General features: G+C 44.2%; 1 protein-coding gene across 1 annotated transcript; it reads left to right on the top strand.

Moving 5' to 3' along the window:
• The first annotated feature begins 1,441 nt into the window (after window positions 1–1,441).
• Window positions 1,442–19,939, top strand: PLOD1 (procollagen-lysine,2-oxoglutarate 5-dioxygenase 1). The gene is made up of 19 exons (XM_063353927.1): window positions 1,442–1,649; window positions 6,191–6,282; window positions 6,774–6,910; window positions 8,122–8,285; window positions 8,789–8,901; window positions 10,622–10,685; window positions 11,790–11,887; window positions 12,221–12,322; window positions 12,431–12,562; window positions 12,842–12,963; window positions 13,651–13,755; window positions 14,212–14,337; window positions 15,156–15,297; window positions 15,831–15,944; window positions 16,224–16,289; window positions 16,644–16,748; window positions 17,157–17,303; window positions 17,615–17,740; window positions 18,012–19,939. Exons 1-19 carry the CDS (start codon window positions 1,568–1,570, stop codon window positions 18,165–18,167), a joined length of 2,193 nt encoding a protein of 730 aa, XP_063209997.1. The 5' UTR covers window positions 1,442–1,567; the 3' UTR covers window positions 18,168–19,939.
• Window positions 19,940–19,961: the final 22 nt, after the last annotated feature.

The following is a 19,961-nucleotide window of genomic DNA, read 5'->3' as shown; positions in this document are numbered from 1 at the left end:
TTAGGCCTCAGAATTTTACACAGCCTTTTTTTTTGTTTTTTAATTAAAACTGAACTCTGCAATGAGGGAGGCTTCTGTATTATCCTAGTGCTTTTATGTATTTTTCCACCGTAGCCCCAATCCAGCTGAGCAATACATACTGCATTGAGGCATTGCATTTCTGTTTTATCTCAATGCACGTGCCACGCCGTGGCTTAGCACCCTTTGCTTTTCATGCCTCTGCTAAACTACCCACTGTGGGTCCTTTCTCCCTGACACCTTACCTTCCTCTTGTGCTCCATGGGCCAAGCTCAGGTGTGGCTGAGGACTCAGTCCCTCTTTCAGTGATGGCTTCAATAGTATACTGCAGTGTTGCTTTCCATCTATTTAATGTCTTACAGAACAGTACATAACATTTATACGGCCTCTGTCATTCTGCAAGTTCTTTGCGGACAGGTAAATATTATTGTTCACACCTTACGAGAGAGAAAATAAGCAATCTCTTAATGTTTCTTTCAGTAATGGAAGCAAAGATTGGTTTAATTATACACAGGGACTAAGAAAACAGCCCTGACACGTCTAGGTATTTGCTTCAATAGAAATAACGTGTTGCTCAAGGCCTCACATAAGGTATGTGCCAGTGGTAGCTCCTTATCTGGTGTTCTGCAGGCTCAAAAGGCTTTCCCTGCATCTAAGTCTTACATTCACTGCAGTATAAAAATGATCCTAAACATGGGGTTTTTTTTAAAAAGTGTAATTTTATGGGACAGGTTTATTTTGCCTGTTCTCAAAGTTAGGCGGAATAAACTGGAAAAAGATGCGTGGATAAGTCATCAGGGCTAAGTCATCAGGGCTAAGTCATCGGGGCTAAGTCATCGGGGCTAGAGCAAGAAAACCCAGCACAAAGAGATAAATGTAAGACTTAAAGACATACATATGGCCAGAGAAATACAGTTAGTAAAGGAAACAAGATCGCAGCAGATTTTGTGTCCACCAAGGACATGTGTGAGACAAGATGACAGGTGGGAAGAAGGTATTTAATAAGGGCTTCCAGTTTCCAGAGCCATGCATAATCCATTTATTTTGCTTTTTTCACACTTAATGACTATGTCAGCCAGATGCAGCCCAGCACTAACTGAAGCTGGCCAGAAAGCGAGCCCCCTCCTCCCACAGGTTTGTTTAATGCCTGTTTCTTCCTCTGCAGCGCTGTTCCCCGTGTCCCACGGATGTGGCTGTGACCCCCGGCTGTGGCTAAGACTTGCTGGACCCCGCACCCCAGGTAACGTTGCTGCAGCTCCCGGTCTAAATCCCACTAGCTTTGCATCCCTGCGAAAGGCAGAACCCCCGGCCCCAGGGCTTCCTGCTCCCTCTCCCAGACCGGCCCCAGCTGTCTCCCCGCCTCTTGCGGGGGCCGGGGCGGCCCGGGAGGAGGAGCCGCCGCCTCCCCGCTTCCTCCGCCCGTCCCCGCCGGGCGGGTCTGGTGCGTGGCACAGGCTCCGGCAGCTCCGGAGGTTTCTAGAGCCGCCGTCCGCCGGGTCGCGGTCGGTCTCGGCTCCCGGGGCGGGATCCAGGCGGGGAAGTCGCCTCCATGGTGCCTGCGGCGGTGCTGCTGCCCTGGGCGGTGCTGGCGCTGCTCGGGGCGGAGGGCGGCCGTGCCTCCGAGCGGGAAGGTAAGGGGGGGTCTGCGCCGGGGCAGAGGGTGGGGGCCGGCAGTACGGGGAGCTGGGGGCAAGGCTGATGGACGGACGCATCCACTGTGGGTGCCACCACTCTCCCTAAGCGCTCCGGTCCAGCTCTGGGGCATTGCCCGAGCTGAGGCTGGTGCCTGCTGCGGAGCCTGAGCCCCTGGGTGGCACCCGGAGCCTGCTGCCGAGTTCCCAGGCCGGCGTGGGTGTCCACTGGTGCTTCTTGAGTGCCTCGGTTACCCAGACAGGCACTCACAGCTCTGAGTTGTGTGAGACGAGCCTCGGACACCATTTCATCCCAGTAAAGTACTCACCGCCCCTTGAGTTGTATCCCACTTGGGTCAGCCCTTCCTGCTTTTGACCTTACACAGTTCAAGAATTAGGTACCAGAGAGCATTTGATCCCAGACTGGCCACACTGTGACCTGAGAATCTGGGATGCTCCTAAAATAACATCAGTCTGTCTCCACATAAACAGTTGGTAGATGCTCTGAAGAGTAATTGGTAGAACAGTAGAGGATTAGGGCAGCTACAGAATGTCAGCCAGGCTGACAAAAGAGGTTCACACACTGTCACTGTGCCAACAAGTTTGGATAATTATCTCTGTCTTCATTAGAGAAGTGGCAATTAAGAGCAGATTTCATCTTGTTATCTAGAATATTTCCCTTCACAATATGTGATTCTGGTATAATTACCTTTACTATATATATTATTAATGCGGTTAATGTGTATCCTTGGGAGTATTTGAGGTTCTTTAGCTATGGTGGCATAACTAAAGCAAAATAATTTCAGCATTTAGGGTAACTATTAGACAAATATAAGTAAGAAATTAATCTCTCTGTGCTATCCCGCCTTCCTTACACACCCCAAATCTTCCAGGTTTTTAGTAAAGTTTTAGAGCACACTAGAGATATAAAATTAGATACTGGGAAAAGAGAACAAGGTATATTGGTTAGGAAGAAGGATTTAGAATTAACTGGTTTCTGAACTCGTCACTTCTGGCATGGCTTGAAGAAAAAATGCCTTACCTGTTCAGTGCCTCTGCTTCCCCAGAGTAATACGAGAATAATGATACCTGTCTTCTCCCTTATACATTCTTTTAAATCCCTGCAAAAGCTCTAAGCATAGTTATTTGTATTTAATTGTATCTTTTAAAAAAACTTTCACAAATGTAGATTTAGTACAGAGATTATATTATCCACTATTAAATTGTGCGCTGATTTTTTTTTCTATTTGATCCCCATATTAATGGTATTTTCTTGAACACCATCTTAACAGGAAGTGGCACAGTAACATTTCCCAAAGCGCAGCCTAGGGATAAATTCATTCCTTGTCCTAAAATGCAGCTGCAGCTGTGCTTTCCCTGTAGAGTCAGGGCAGAAGTAAATAACTCTAAATTTTTTTGTTACTGAACTCATCTTGTCACTGACTTTTACTCTTTGTAAAAACTCAGAAATCTACCCAATGTTGGTATCAGAGTCCCTGTTCCAGTTCTTTGTCTCTACAGAATCCTTTTCATCAAAAAACTCACAAAATTGGTAAATGTCCTCTATTATCATTCTACAGATGGAAAAACAAAGGGATAACACGATTGCCTCCTTATTGTATAGCAGAGCTAGTAGTACAGTCCAGCTCCCCTGGTTCCTAGTCCAGTGCTTGTTTCGTTAACCGCACTGTGTTCATCTTTTGCAACCATACCATTATTAAATGTATTTATACGATTTCTAATTGTCAGCATGGCCCAAGGAGTCTCTGGGCCCAGCCAGAATAGGCTACCATTTCTAGATATGAAAAGTAACTCTGACAGGGGAAATAGGGAAGCATAAATCTGCTCTTGGAGTTTTAAAATGCCCACGTGTGGTACTGAAATTAAAAGGGTTTTATCAGATGTACCAGTGTTCAGCAAAGTCTTCGAGAAAGAGAAAAAAGGGTTAAAGGAGAAAGAGCGGAGGCAGCATAGCTCAGCACAAGTTTCTAGTACTGGACTGAAGGAATGTCTCCTGGGATGGGAAGCTTTCGCTACTGCAGAGATTTTTCAGAACAGAAACTGAGTTTAATATCTCTCAGAATCCTACCCCCATGGACCAGTAATGAGAAGGGAATCTGTAACTTGGAATTCTGCTGGGGAGGATAGTTTTCTCTGTGCTGGGTTTGCCATGCTCCAGTGAGTTCACAGGCTGCACGGGGAAACCTTTTCTGTCTTAGAAATAGGACACTGCTTCCTGTTCATCCCCTTTAGCTCTCCCATCTTGTCCAGCAAACTTCTGGCAGTCATATCAAATGACATATAAACAGTTTGTTGCTTTCTTGGGGTGGCGGTATGAAAATTAATTAGTGATTTATTTAACGTGAGATGTCTGAGAATTCAGGCTGAAATAATTGCATAGCAGTCAGGCTCTTTTCTTTCTTCCCTTCTTTTATCATTATATGCTTTCTCCTCTCCTTTCAGGTACTAGAATTTGATGTTTATCTTTACATTCCTCTCTGGCAAGCCTACATTTGCCCCCCTCTTCATTGGCAGTATGATCTTCGCTTTCTGAGAAACTGTGAGCTCAGAGCTATGTGATAAAGCTGCCATGATTTTCTGCATGCCATCATGTGGCTAGAAACTTTAATGTCTTTAACATATTCCCTGAGGAGATACATATTTTACTCATTTGTTTGTACCCTCTGACTGGACAGGGCACAAGGAACTGGAGTGTGCGGGAGGAGCTGGATTGGGAATGCACTTCATAAGTCTAAAAATCTGCCTTTAAAAGCTGCACAAATGCAGGATTCATATTCTTTTATCTGTCACTTCCTTTGCCTGTGTGTATGAATGTCTAACAAAATACAGTTAGAGCTGACCTTCTATTGTCTGTTCTCAATCTCACCTCTCTCTTTATTCTGATGCAGGTAAAGGATTTGGGGAATTTCCTTGGGAATATCCTCTTTCTTCCTAACTTGGAGTCTTACACTTATTTTTTATTTTTGCTGCCTTTGTCAGGTGTATCCAGGACTCCACCTTCTCGATCCGTACGCTCTAAGATCAGACAGAGTACAGTTTGGGTACCCTAAGAAGATGCATCTGGTACATCCATTGAAAAAAAAATATTGTTCCAAAAGAAGCTTGCTCAAGCCAAGAAAATGTGCTTTCAGCTTTTCCTGGTGTTTTCTGATGTTAAAATCGTATGGCCAGGTTTCGCATTTAAGCACTGCTGCCAGAGCCTATACAAATTCCTACTTAAGCAAAAGTGTTAAGATGAAGTACAGCATTTAATCATTACAATGAAGAAACCATAGCTTTCACATAAAAATCCTATTCCAGTGGTACTATAGTGAAACTTCTGAGAGAGGACTTCAGCATTTAGCTTTCTTACAATTTTAAGGGACTGGAAATGAAAAGAAGTTTGGGAGCAGAATGTAAATGAAAGTTGTGGTAGAATTAAATTCACATTGTGTATGTATGAAAAAATCTGGAAAACACCTCAGGGATGCAGTAGAAAATCGGAGCAGCCAGGAAGAAGGAATAATAACATTCAGACTCATTTTGGTCTTTCCTATACTCAGTCAATGCTGAGTGACAGAAAAGCAACTCCGTGGGGAACAGGAAGGCAATTGCACTAAGTGGATGACTTCCAAATGGAAATTTTGTAGTAGTTCTATTTTTTATCTTCAAGTCTAATATCCTTCATACTCTATGTGAAAGAATAGAATTGTAGCTTTCGGTAGCAGGGCAGAAAAACACTTAATACATTATATTTTCTTTTTCTAACCTATAACTCAGGCAATGAAGTTGTATCTTTACATATTCTCTCATTTTATACCCAGGACCAAGTTATAATCTCTGCTGCAAAGGAACGGTCTTGCCTGTGCTGCAATTAGGTTTGGGTTCTTCAATCAAACACTGAAATTTGAGGGCACCTTTGCCATGTTCTGTCCCCTGTGATAGTTACTTTCTCCAGTAAAACATTGGCTATGTCCACATTTTCTTTTTTTCCCTCTACAAATCTCTGATGAGTTGGTGCCATGAAAATCCGGGTAGCAAATAAGTAGGATTTGAAGCTGGTTTTCTTCCTGAGGTTGAAGCTTTATGGGCAGTGAGAACACCTTTGGTACTCAACATTGTACAGTGCAGATATAATTGGGTGGGGCGTAAGCAAGCTGCTTTCTTCTCAGCAGGCTGTGGTAGCTCCACAGCTAGACTACCTCCCCTGCCTGATTGAAAATGAACCTGGATGTCTGTCAATGTCATATGGAACAGATGTAACCTGTGTCTATGAACAGCAATGACTGCGCAAAAGTTGGGACTTGCTGATTCTATTGCTGGATTCATGATCAACTTAAAGAATGTACTGGGAAACTCACTTTGCTTCTCCATGGTTGGATTTTGACTTCCCTTTGTCAAATCTGTCAAGTACCTTTAAAACTATTGATCCCTATTTTGTCTCAGTATTTGATAGTAAAGCCTCTTCCTTAGGTGTGGAACAGCTGGTTGTGAAAACTATGCAAGTTGAATGTATCTCTTGTGCTTTCTCCTGTATGCAGGAAACCTGCTGGTTCTTACTGTTGCCACCAAACAGACTGAGGGATTCCAACGCTTTAGAAGATCAGCCCAATTCTTCAACTACAAAGTCCAGGTGACAGCTAGCAGCCTCAGTGGTGGTTGGTCAAAGGGAATTTTGAAGTGTGGAGTGGGTAAGACTTGGCCACAAAGTGATTAAAGAAAAGCTCAAGAGAGGACACTCAACTGGCTGAAAAAATAGTGTGACTGGGGCATTTCTGCAGCAGTCTCTTATTCCATCCTGAGTGTTGGCTTGAGATGAGATCCATAACTCCTGCTCAAGGGAGGCACATGGCACTTTTCCATTGCAATGCCAAAACACACAGTACAGAGTGTGCTCCCGTCCCTGTTGCTGAGTCCTTTGTTACTGTGCTATATGTTACTCTGACTTTCCATCCCAGAGACTGGTTCAAAGGCCAGTGTATATACCTAGTCCGTCTGTCCCGATGCTGTTTTTCTGTTGTGATTTGCACTGGGAGTTACCAGGACTAGTAAGGTTGGGGGTTCTGGTCCTTTCCTGTGAGTCTTGCTGGGCATGTGACCTATCCTGTGCCTGTCATTCTTTAGGTGCTGGGGCTGGATGAGGAATGGCAGGGTGGAGATGACAAGAAGCCAGCAGGAGGTGGGCAGAAGGTCCGTCTCTTGAAATCAGCTTTGAAGCAGTATGCGGATAAGGAAGACTTGATCATCCTTTTTGTGGAAAGGTAATGGGTTGGAAAGTATTTGCCATGAAGTGAATCATAAGGCTGTTTGGACAGGTTCTTACTAAGAAGAAATTAACTGTAAAGTAGATTGCTTTTCGAAGGTGTGTCCAGACCTCCTCTGTTTTTTTCCCCCTGAATTCTCTGCAGTTGCTTGAGAGTTGCTCAAAGCTGCATCCGTGGCAGCTGGGAAGGTCTGACCAGAACAGGCTGATTCCAACTCTTGCATAAAGTTGATAGTGTTATACCTGCTTCTGCCAGGGTGGAATTTGGCTGCCTCTATCTGCAGAGAATGAGCAGACAATTTCTGTGGAACTAGGCAGGCCTTTCTTACCAGAACTATTTGTTTTATAAGGTGAGGCAGGCTGCAACACAATCCTGAGAGCCAAGAATGAGTCTGCCAGAGAAATGTGGAGAGGGAAAGGGATGGTTTGGAGTCTCAGTGTCTTTTCATGTGCCCAGCAACAGGCAGGGCTGGGATGTCTGCACCTCCCATGGGAGGGAGATCATCTTTTGCAGCTCTGAGCATGTGTTCAGAGAGGTTGGGAATGATTATCTGGGGTATGAGCAACTTTTTCACTCATCAAAATGAGTCTGAAGTATGCAAATCCTCTTGCAGAAAATGCAAGTCTCATTCTGAGAGTGTCACCTGGGGATTAGTCAGTTCTACCCAGTACTGAGGAGGTGGCGGCTGGAGTGCAGCATCCGATGACTGGTGTCCAGTGTAGATTCCTCCTGAAGAGGAGCTCAGCAGAGAGTGACAGGATGCCAAAAGTTGTAAAAATCATAACCTATGGGTTTGTTTAATCTAGAAAGGAATGGCAGAGTAATTCTTCCTCCAATAAGTAAAAAGTTGTTACAAGCAGCAGGGGCATCAGGGGTTCATGGTTCCAAGTGGGAGAAAAGCAAGAAGAGATCAGCGTGTTTTGCAGCTTGGAAGATTTGTTTTTATCATCAGTGAAAACTTAGTAAAAATAAGAATGGGCGGAAGTTGCCCCAAACCACTGTGTAATGTTCTGCAGTGGAAAGTAACATCTTCCACTCTACAGATAAGATTGCACTTTAATTAGCTATAATTATAACAAAAAATGTAATACTGTGATGCAGAACTACAAGAAAGGTATTCCTAAAGCTGTTTCTAGAAACTTTTTGTGCTGACATGTTTTTGTGACTCCGTACTTTTCTGTCCCTTTCTTGTTTGTCTTTTACTCTAGCTATGACGTACTCTTTGCTTCGGGCCCCGCAGAACTGCTGAAGAAGTTCAAACAAGCCAAGAGCAAGGTGGTCTTCTCAGCAGAGAACTACATCTATCCTGATAGAAAGTTGGAAGCCAAGTACCCTCAGGTGCGAGATGGAAAACGCTTCCTGGGTTCTGGAGGTAAGACATAGAACCTTCTTTCAGCTGAGAACCTCTCTCAGATTTTTCCTCCTATTAGAAGGCCTTTGGGAGAAGTAGCAAGGGACCAGGTCTGGAAAGCACCTTTATAGAAGATGGTGCAAACTGAAGCCCTGTGCATAATGGGCTGTAATGGAAGGACTAACAGTGCTCCTGTTTTGACCTGCAGGAAGGGAAGTAGCTACGAATTGCATGTAGAGGATAGGAACTTGCTTCCTATCCCTTCTCCCTTTTCAGTGAGGCTTGTCATTCAGCGTGTGGGTATCTGAGGTTTTCTGATGCTGAGGATTACAGGTTTGCTCCTGGTGTCATTCGACGTTGGGAAGTGTGGTTTATACATGCTTTTGCAGAAAGCTGGGGTATCTCTGCAGCACCGCAGAAGGGAGTGAGACTTTGTGTGAAAGGAGTGAGAGTATGTGTATACAGGAGAACATTCCTTTTTTGGTTGTCTGGGTTGCAACATCTCTTCATACTTATTCCCACAGGCTTCATAGGTTACGCTCCAAACCTGAAGAAGCTTGTGGAGGAGTGGAAAGGGCAGGATGATGACAGTGACCAGCTCTTCTATACAAATGTCTTCTTGGATCCAGAAAAAAGAGTAGGTGTAGCTAGATTCGGGATTAGGAGTAGTTGTTTGAGAGCATTGCTGTTAATCCTTTGAGCAGTATCGCTGTTAACAGTAAAATAAGTTAATCACATGTTGAACCTTAATTACTGCTCTGGTATCCTCGCATGAAAAAGGCCAATATGTCTAGTTACCCATTTTCCTTCTGAAAATTTGCATTCTAGCCGCTACCCCGTTGTTCTCTTACTAGCAATTTTTATCTTTAAACTCAACATGTGAATGGGAAGATAGATGTCAAAACAAGTCTTACTGGAAACTCATGTCAGTACCTGTATGTGCTGATGTTTAAAGCTGTTGAGTGTGGCAGAACTAACCAGCCTCCTCCTAGGGCATATGAAACCCAGACTTTACATGTGCATCCTCCCTGCAGAGTGCAGTGCTGACTTAGAGATATCCAACCTAGCACTGAAGGACATGGTGGGTAAAGGGGCAGATGAGGCCTGAGCAGATTTGAAGTGATGAACAGGACAAAGGTTCACAGCCTTGTAGCCACTGATGTGCCACAGGACAGTGACCATAGACATCACAGTGGGGTAGCCCTGCTGGAACAAAGAGGCTGCCACTGCCTTCAGCAAACACTTCCAGATTCTGTCTGACAAAATCTGCATCAGCCTGTGGAACGTGCCACGTGAGGTCATATAGAAACCTGGAATGGACCCTGGCAGCATCATTGCCATTCTAGCACCGTATGTTGCACTGGCCAAATTGTCCAGCCCACGGGGTGACGCTGCTTCTGTTGTCGCTGCCCAGTTCTGCATTACGCAATGGAGTCTGTCCCTGAGGGACACCACAAATGCATGGGAACTAAGAAGTCAAACTGTAACAGTAGAGTCAAGAGGAAGCATTAGAAACAGGAAGCTGCTTTCACGCTAATTAGAGAAGGAGTTGCACATTTTTACCAGCAGGGCTGGTAAAAAAATTCATAACAGCTGCACTTTTTTCCTTCCCCAAATCTGAATATGGCCTATAATATATTAACATGAACAGTTCCTTTAATGTTCTCGTCTGCAGTTCTGGCCCAGTGCCACACAAAGGCTGAGTAATTCCACTGACTTGGCATTCAGACAGCGGATGTTAGCACCGTGCTGTCCTGTACGGTAATCAATCTTAATAGATGCCTGGAGGGACTCTGAACTCTATTAAGTCAGAGCTGGATTTTAGTCTGACAAAAATCCAGTTGGAGTGTGACTTGCAGCACGGGATAAAAACAAAGATTGCACGAACTGGCCTGGCACCCTTAGATGTTCTGGTTTGGCACCGGTACCTGGGGCAACAATTGGGCTAATGCTCACCCTGTGCACAGCTGGCAAGAAACTGTTTTCACAGTAGACGTTTTTGATATCTAGGCATTCCTGCCTGTGGAATTGGGTGCATTTTATATGACCGTGCTGCAAGTGTACTTCATTAATATGCTGCGTATTATTATTGGCACACTGACAGCAGTTTAAAAATGTTTATTTTTATGGTTTTGCCTAATATAGTATGTTTAAATTGTTTTAGAAAGTGGCAAATTGTCCCAGATTCGCAGCTGGGAGTGTTTTAGGCTTCAGAGCTTGGAGAGCATGGAAATGATTATAGAAATGATATATGTTACATGTGAGAGACCCTATAGCTCAGCATAAGGTCTCTCGCATGTGAAGAATGGATGCTGTCTTGTGTTCTAATTAAGGTTATTTATCTCATTCTTTTAAAGGAAAGTATCAACATCAGTCTAGACCAAAGAAGCCGGATCTTCCAAAACCTAAATGGGGCATTAGGTGAGATGGAAGAAGGAAGCTCATTTCTCCTTGGAATGCAACTGCATGCTGACACCAGAAATAAAGTTGTGTTGTGGCTGAAGGGATTAAATTTCAGACATTCCTGTCCCTGCAGAATAAGCCTCTGCCAGAGTTCTGGGATTTATTTGCAATTCCACTGGAAGCAACTAGGTTCTCATTGCAATTCCCTCTTCACTTGGGGGAATGCAGGTCAGGTTTTCCATCTGACACCTCGTTGCCACTTTGATCTCCAAGCATGTCGGATTGAAGTAGCCTTGGGGATTGAAACTGGGAGGGACTTCAGTGCAGGTGATAACACACAACCCTGCCTAGGGCTTGCCTGTCTTTCCACTTCAGAACTGTGTCTGGAATGCCATAGAAGGTGAGATACAGTCAGATACTGCCTGCGAGCACTTGCTGACCTGGCCTGCTGATTGATTTTGCTAGTCCTGGCAGAAGTGATTCACTTACTCTGCTGACGCTACTGCCTGATGTTTTCGTTTTACAGTCTTGCACCACTCCATCTTTATTCCAGTCAGGTAAAAAATGATAAACGGCAGTGTAGGTTTTGGCTCCTGTGCTCATTATAACAACGATAGACCGGAGCTTGGATCTGTTCTGGTCTTTTTTCCAAAGGATTTTGTGTGGTTGTGTTACGAAGACATCTTGAGTGATCGCTGCCAGGAGGGTGAACTTTTGTCAGGGGTGAAAAAGAGAGATAGCGGGCGCATGGAATGCTTAGGTGGGAAGGGCCTGAATCCTTCCGGGCCATCAATAGCTGTTCCTCACAATACCATTTGTCAATGCCAGTTCTGAAAGACTGTTTCAACGTGGCTTCTGCCAATTCCCAGTAGACGGTGTATTTGTTAGCTCAACAAGCTGCACTCTGCCCAGCTTCCCAGCCACCTCCTGTTATCTCACAGGATCATTCTGAACGTTTTTTCTCCTTTATGGTTATGGTCTGTAGCCCTTAAACTACTTGTGCATAGTTATCCATGTCCATGCTTTCATCTTTCAGCAGTTGTTCAGTAGAAATGAGGCATTGTGCTGCTAATTATTAATAAAAGCTTTCCTCTGATAACATGATGGCATTGTCATTTCCAGATGAGGTAGTTCTGAAGTTTGAAAACTCACGAGTGAGAGCGAGAAACTTGTTATATGACACTCTGCCTGTGGTAATTCATGGAAATGGACCCACCAAGGTAAGTGGGCATCCTGAAGGAGAGATTTGATAAGTATTTGTTGCAAAGTGACCCTTTAGGCTCGAGTGTGTCAGGTTACAGTCTTCCCACAACGACTTTCCGTGTGTACATTTAAGTTTGAGAAACAATAAGTGGTCCAGGTGCATGGCAACAAGATGGGTCTGATTTGAAGATCAGCATCTAGTTAGACCATCGGGCTATCGTGCTTTTTAGATTCTTTAGTCCAAGAAGGTGGTAAATGAAGTTCTGATGAAATGTGGTCTTACACTGGGGGTGGGTGCAAAGAAACTCTCCTGCCCTGTAATGCGTACCATGGCAAATTGTCTTTTGCAGTTGCAGCTGAACTACCTGGGAAACTACATTCCTCAAATATGGACATTTGAGACTGGCTGCACTGTGTGTGATGAAGGTCTGCGAAGCCTCACAGGGTTTAAGGTAAGACTGATGTCTTCAAAGCTCTCAAGACAAGTCGTACAATTACAGTGCGATCTGATTTGTCTGATGCGGTACATGAGCCACCACTTCTCTCCTCACTGAATGTAGGATGAGGCATTGCCAATGATTCTGATCGGCATTTTCATCGAGCAGCCCACCCCATTCCTCTCCCAGTTTTTCTTGCGGCTTCGTAACCTTCATTATCCAAAGCAACGAATCCAGCTCTTCATTCACAACCATGTAAGTAAAGTTGGCGTGTGATTGTCTTAGCAAATGTGGGGGAAATGTATACCTCCTCCTGCGCTGTAGGCACCTTTGCAACCTTTGACTAGACTTCCAGGCTCTGTAATCCCAGTACTTATCTGCAATGGCACCTCTAAGGTAGCTCCATCCAGCTGTAAAGATGTGGAAGTGGGAAGAGCTGTTGCTCGTCTCATTTGGCATTTTCAAGAACAGGAGGCTGAGCAGTCTGGGATGAGCCCACCTCATCTGTTTTTCCTTATTTTTCCTTTGGCATAGGAGCACCATCACTTGATGCAGGTGGACTCTTTTGTTAAAGAGCACGGCAAAGAATATCTCGCCATCAAAGTGATTGGACCAGATGAGGAGGTGGAGAACGCCGAGGCCCGTAACTTGGGCATGTAAGTGAAGGGGCCGTACATTATGGCTGGCAGAGTCAGCCTGTGTCCAAACTAAGGCAGTCCAGTTTTTCTGAGTATCATCACTATGATGCTTCTCATCTTTCAGTTACCCTCTTCTTTCAGTTTTCCTAGCATTAACTCCCCATGCCCATTATATATTGGAAAAAATCAGCCCCAGTACCAGCTCCCTTTCTCCAATTTCAGAAACCAAGTTCTTACTGGTCCTTTGCTCTGTTAGAAGGTAGCCCTGTACCTCTCACCCTCATCAAGCAGTCTATATATCCAGTCGTATATCACACAGAATAAGCACCAATATCTCTGAAGAGGAGTGTAGTAGTAAAACTAGGAGCTAGTGGCAGAATATCTTCCTGGCTGTGATCAGGAGGTGTGAGTTTGAGCTCAGGTCTGGCTTTGGGCCAACCATAAATGGCAACCTCTTCAGTTTGTGCTGGGGAAACAGTTTGCTAAATGTTGATTTTGGCTGTGTCTGACTGTGTCTATTGGATACTGAATCTGATGCACTTGTACTATGCGGGCTCTCTGGGTTGTTATGTTAAACTGAATTTTTCTGAGCACCCAGAACAACACCTTTAGTCTATAAGGTGAGGGAATTCCTGGTGTTCTGTCCCTTGTCTTGGTCTGTTCCAGGAGGATTTTAATGTGACTTTTCATGTTCTCTGTCTGTAGGGATTTGTGCAGAAAGGATCCTGACTGTGGCTATTACTTTAGCCTGGATGCGGAGATAGTTCTGAAGAACACAGAGACTCTAAGGATCCTGATCGAACAGAACAAGTGAGTTCTTTGGTTTGAGCAATCCTTACTGGTCACCTTTCACACAAGGAATATAGGGAGCTCTTTTGTCACTGAGATGTGTAAGGTACTAGGAGAACTGTGTCAAGATGGAATGTTAGACAAACACCTCTTATTTGGCCTTTTTTTACTGTAGTTTTAATCCCTGGATTTTAGGCAGGGGATGTAAATCATCCCTAGTTTTGTCTCTATATAGTTGCTAGACCAAATCGGATTCTAAGACACCTGCTGCAGAGTGCAATTAGACAGGAGATTGTGACCATATTTGCCCTTTCTTACATGGAATTTTATTCCAGCAGAGTTAACAGAAGCAGCAACTCTGTAAGTAAGGGAGAATCTAACTCTCACAGTCCCACAGTCCTGTGGTTTGTAAATCTTTTCCTTTTTTTTCTGTGGTAACATCCTGTCCTGCAATTCCTTTTTCTTTTTTGCTCACAGGCTGGTGATTGCGCCACTGGTAAGCCGTCATGAAAAGTTATGGTCAAATTTCTGGGGAGCGCTGAGCCCTGATGGATACTATGCCCGCTCAGAAGATTATGTGGATATTGTTCAAAGGCGGAGGGTGTGAGTATGCAAAGAGAGTTTCTTATGATATAATCCCTCAGATGTAAAGCTTGCTGCAGCAGGTTATCATCAAACCAGCTAATGTCAAAGAACCGCAGAGGATGACTATCTTTGTGTATAGAAAAGAAGTCTGTACTCCCATTTGGAAGCTGTTCTGTGTTCTCCCCTGAGTAGAGACCATATCATACTTTGGGCAGATTTTCTTATGATCAAAGTAAGGGTTTAAGAGCCCTGACTCTGCTGAAGTCACTTCATCTTGCTCATGTCACGTTTTCCCACCTGTGGATTATAGTTAGTGCGATCCTTAAAACCCGGTAAAGTGTTGTTTAACCTTTATCAGATAGTCTTCATAAAATACCAAGGCAATCCTTGAATGGAATATTCACAAAATACAATTGTTGGTTCATTCATATTCTTGAGGGGCCCTCTTTTTTTGAGGCCATTATGTGTGCGATAAATGCTGGAAATCAGCTTATGCACTTTTGGCTGCTTCAGTTTTTTTAAATCACTGGAAAAAAGTATGTTGATCTCTCTGGGAAGAGATTCAAGCCATTAATTACGTCTCTAGCAAAAACACACAGTAGCAATTAATTGCTTTCACAGTGGACTAGCATTTGTGCAGCTTAACAGCTCTGAGCCATATAAGTGATTTTTCCTGGCATAACAATTCCTGTTGATATGATTTCTCCCAACTGTTCCGAGTTGGCTTGTTTAGGCAAGCCTGGCTGATACTGCAGTGCTGCCTGCCATCCCGTCAAGTCCAGCAGTTTCTGTCTTAGTGGTATTTCAAGTCTTACTCCCCTACCCCTGTATTTCAGCGGGCTTTGGAATGTTCCCTACATCAGCAGCGTTTACATGGTTAAAGCCAAGGCTCTGCGATCGGAGCTTGACCAGGGAGATCTCTTCCACAGTGGCAAGCTGGATGCTGACATGGCTTTCTGCCACAACGTTCGGAATCAGGTCAGTTGAGGAGAGAGAGGCTGGTAGGGGAGAACTGCATGCCAGGGTGGAGGTGACAGGATTAAGTAGTTTTAAGGCATTCAGCTCTGCCAGGGCATGGGACAGGATGAACTGGCATTATTCAGTACTGTGCAGGCTTGGAACAGTGGGATTTCTATCTTGCTGTGAGACCGCACGGAGCCGAGAACCACTAAATGTGGTTAAGATTTTTGGTTTTGGGCTATGCAGGGCTGTTGTAAATGGCGTTGACAGGGTAAGAAGGAAGAACCTAATCTCACAGCAGCTGATCTGCTCTGCTTCCAACCCTGGCTGACAAGAGGCACAGAATAACCGGCTCTGGCTATAACCTTTCAGAGTTCCTGATATCAAGGGGGCAAATTAAACTGAAGACCCACAGGAGAAAGAATGAGTAAATGAACAGCTTGGGCAGAGCCATCATCACTGGGGAACGGTCCAGTGCGTATATTTCATAGTGTCTCACAGAAATGTGAGGCCTGGAAACAAGGCTTGATTGTGTCCCTACTGTCCTGCAGGGAGTCTTTATGTACCTGACAAATCGGCATCAGTTTGGACACATACTGTCCCTGGAGAATTATCAGACAACTCACCTCCACAATGACCTCTGGCAAATATTCAGCAATCCTGAGGTGAGTTAACCTGCGCGCTCAGCGGGCTTATCAGTGTGGCACGTGAAGACTTGATGACTAGCTTCACCAATAACGAAGGTCCAGGCTTTGTAATAATGATGTCTTTTGGGTGGGATGAGGAGCATAGTCACCAAATGTAAAGAGAGAGGGTGTTTATGTGATTCATAACATCTGGATTTCCAAAGCCTGTGAAGTACTGCTGCATGAGTGCCTGGCCTTGCACTGCCTCTTTAACCAGGCTCCACAGAAATGTCTGCTTTGCTTATCTTTTAACTGCAGGACTGGAGAGAAAAGTACATCCATGAAAACTACACAGCAGCTCTGAAAGGGAAATTGGTAGAAATGGTAAGAAAACATCGCTCTTACCCATCAGAATGGGAGATTAGCACCAGGACAATGCTTGTGTCATCACTATTGTTATTTCAGGAATAAGCAGTTCAGCACAACTTTGTAGTCTTTCAAATCCAGAGGAAACATGACCTTGAAAGTATTTTTAGAGCCAAATCATTCTTCTAGAAATACATCTCCAGGTTTCTTAAGTGGAAGTGGAGCACGTAAATCAGAAGACAAATTTCTGTCCTCAGTATTTTAGTTACTTTCCACTTAAACTGACTCAAGCTACAGACAGTTTAGTCTTGTTCCTTTTGCCTCAAGCACCTGTCCTTGTTTCTGCTCTTCTCACCTGTCTACTTTCTGCAGCCCTGCCCAGATGTTTACTGGTTCCCCATATTCACTGACACTGCCTGTGATGAGCTGGTGGAAGAAATGGAACATTACGGCCAGTGGTCCACAGGTGACAACACGGTAAGAAAAAGCAGGAGCTTTTTGATTTCTGGGTCACACCATTATCCATGCATATTTCAAGGCAGTGGTGCCTTCTGTAGGAAGGCATTAGATCCCACAATTAAACCAGGAAGCTGGAGGCAATACTCTAATTTTGTTCCCGATTAACTCTGTGATTTTCCCCTTATTCTTAAACATGAATTAATTTTTCTGAGTGCTCTTTAGTGTTCTCTGAAGCTACAGTGCTCAGCCCCTCTGATGGTGATACTGTTTACCTTAGAGTTTAATTACTGTTTGAAATGAGTTTTCCATCCTGTAAATTCTGATAAATAAATGTCATATTTATTTGTAGTTACCAGAAACAAGTGCTTTTTATTCCTGAAGTCCAAGGTTCTCATCCTCATGGGTATTTTCATGATTCTATTTCAGGACAGCAGAATACAAGGAGGATATGAAAATGTCCCAACTATTGACATACACATGAACCAAATTGGCTTTGAAAGAGAATGGTACAAGTTTCTTCTGGACTATATTGCACCCATCACAGAGAAACTGTACCCAGGATACTATACCAAGGTATGTATACCTTACCATCAGAACTTGTGGTCAGTTCAGCACCTCCTCTAGTTGCAACTGTGTGAAAAAACTGCTGGAATCCTCTAGCAATATGCATACTCTTTCCCAGTATGGAGGAAGTGACTCTGGGGAATGACAAGTATATGCATGAGGAAATAGGCAATTTCCCAATGATATTCTCCTGCCTTATTGTTGCCTTTCTCTCTTAGTAGTGGGATGCAATTCAAATATTATACCCTGCTCTGCGGCTCAGTAGCCGTGGACTACTGTAGCCCTGTAACAGATGTGCACTTTGTTCTTTTCTCCTGCAGACTCAGTTTGAGCTAGCCTTTGTCGTTCGCTACAAACCTGACGAGCAGCCCTCTTTAATGCCCCATCATGATGCTTCCACCTTTACCATTAACATTGCTTTGAACCGAGTTGGAATAGACTATGAGGTAAGTGTGTGCCAGTGTGTCAAGAATGCAGTACAGCCTCTTGAGCAGTCCCGGCAGCTGAAAACCCTTTCCTTATCCATATCTGACTTCTTCACACTGAGGATTGCGATTAATGACTGGGCTAGGGTAGAATATTTTTGAATGTGTCAGAACACGGGAGATTCCCCAAGCACTTTCTCACGCTTTCCAAAGGGCTGCCAGGAGAAGGCAAAGACCCTTTCCCTCAGGTGCTTTTGCCAAGCTGATGTGTGTCTTGTTTTGTTTCCATCAGGGAGGAGGCTGCCGGTTCCTGCGTTACAATTGCTCCATTCGAGCTCCACGGAAAGGGTGGACCCTTATGCATCCAGGACGCCTGACCCACTATCATGAAGGTCTTCCAACCACCAAAGGAACCCGTTATATCGCAGTGTCCTTTCTTGACCCCTAGAGCCATGCTTCACAGGAACGACCTTTCCCTGGTCCTGCTCACTGCTGACTTTGAGTGGAAGCAGGGAATGCTACTGAGAGTTGAGGCATTGATCAAAGCTATTTGGATATTGATTTTTGACAATATTTTAAGACTCCACTACTGGAAGATCTCTCTCTCTCTGATACTGCAGGTAATATCTAGGAATATTGCTGTAGAATTTGGAAGGAGATTTTGTGCCTTCATTTTTGATTCTGCTCCTCATCCGCTGTTTCTTGGAAATGCGATTTACTTGAACCATCGCTGATTGGTTGGCTTTACAAAAATGTTTTCTTGGACTAGAAATCCAGCTTTTTGGAGGCAAGTCACAAGCTCTCTCTCCAAGTAGCTGGAAGCCCATTTTCATCCACAGCATATATGGGACTGGACAATAATTCCTGGATACTATTCCAAGTATAAACCAATCAGGGAGCTGGCTCCAGGAGTCATAACAGTTAAATGTCATACCAGATGAAACTCGGGAATAAGAGCCTGAAGATCATCTGATTCCTTACCTCTTTGCAGTCCTTGGAAGCATATCACAAAGTTCAAAGCAGCAGCAGTGGCAATATAGGTGCTCGCGGTTAGCTAAAGGAAGGTCCGTTAATGATACTTTACCTCTGGGATTAGACTGAAGAGACAGAAGGTAGCCTCCCTGTCTTCTATTACTGCAGCTAAAAGGAGCTTGTGTACCCAGACAGATTCAGACCATGTCTATGTGTAGATAAAATCTAAAAAAGGGAAGGCTGAAAACAGCTAGATCAGTCAGGAGAGCTTCACTGCTAAATCATCTCAGTTCTATCCCACGTTAAAATTGTCAAAAGCTCTAATCAATCTCTGGATAACAACCCAGAGGCCCCAGAGGTCTTTGGTGGCCTCATTCCAGTTCCTAGTGATTGTTTTGATAATTTTCTTTGCATCTAACTTGAATAGGCCATTGAAGAGCTGGTCTCTGGTACTTAGAGGAAATCATTATACAGTGTTTCTATTGTTTGAGATTCCAAACCAAAACACGTTTCCAGTGGGGTCATGGGTGATAGAAACGAGTGTTTGGAAAGTGCTGAGAGATTGTGGTGAGATGGTAGGTATAAAAATACGTGTAGATTAGCCCCAGGGTTAGAGAGGGAAGGGGGAGAAACCTTTTCTGCTGTTGCCTGTGAGATACCTGCTCTGCTCATTGGACACCATTATGCTCTGGGTCAGCCAGTATGTTTCACTCTTTCGACATCATGATTGTCCTTAGAAAGAAAATATTCCTCTTAGTTCTCTGTGGCTCCAGCTTCTGCTGTCTACATGTCAGGTGTAGAGCCCCTTCATCTAGGACGGGTCACACTAATGCAGGCAGAATAGCTTTAGACATGTAAATTCTGGCAGGGAACTTGATTCAATTTGAATGGACCTGAGGAAGGCGACATTGACCTTTTTCCGCTGCTTTCCACGTGCTTTTTAGGTCTGTTTCAAGGCTACACACTCACGCATGCCCAAGGGAGAAAAACCCAGGCAGGGACAATCAGTGTGAAAAGCAAAACAATAATAAATGTTGTTAGATGAAACCCAGAACTGTCTGTTACCAAATGAAGGGACTTGATAGGCCAATTGTTGGGGAGATGTGGAAAAGGCATATGTATTTATTCAGCAGGGTTTTTTTTTTCTTCACTTATTTTTGTTGTGTCTTTCCTCTGCCCACTGCGGTGATTGTAATTAATGAGGAGTCTGTCGCGGGAGACTCGCATTAAACCCTTACCCCACCGTCACGCCGTCAGTGCGTTTGATTCC

This window comes from Chroicocephalus ridibundus, chromosome 16, assembly GCF_963924245.1.
Source record: "Chroicocephalus ridibundus chromosome 16, bChrRid1.1, whole genome shotgun sequence".
NCBI lineage: Eukaryota > Metazoa > Chordata > Aves > Charadriiformes > Laridae > Chroicocephalus > Chroicocephalus ridibundus.
The sequence above is the reverse complement of the archived record's forward strand: the minus strand, read 5'-3'. Positions and strand labels throughout refer to the sequence as shown.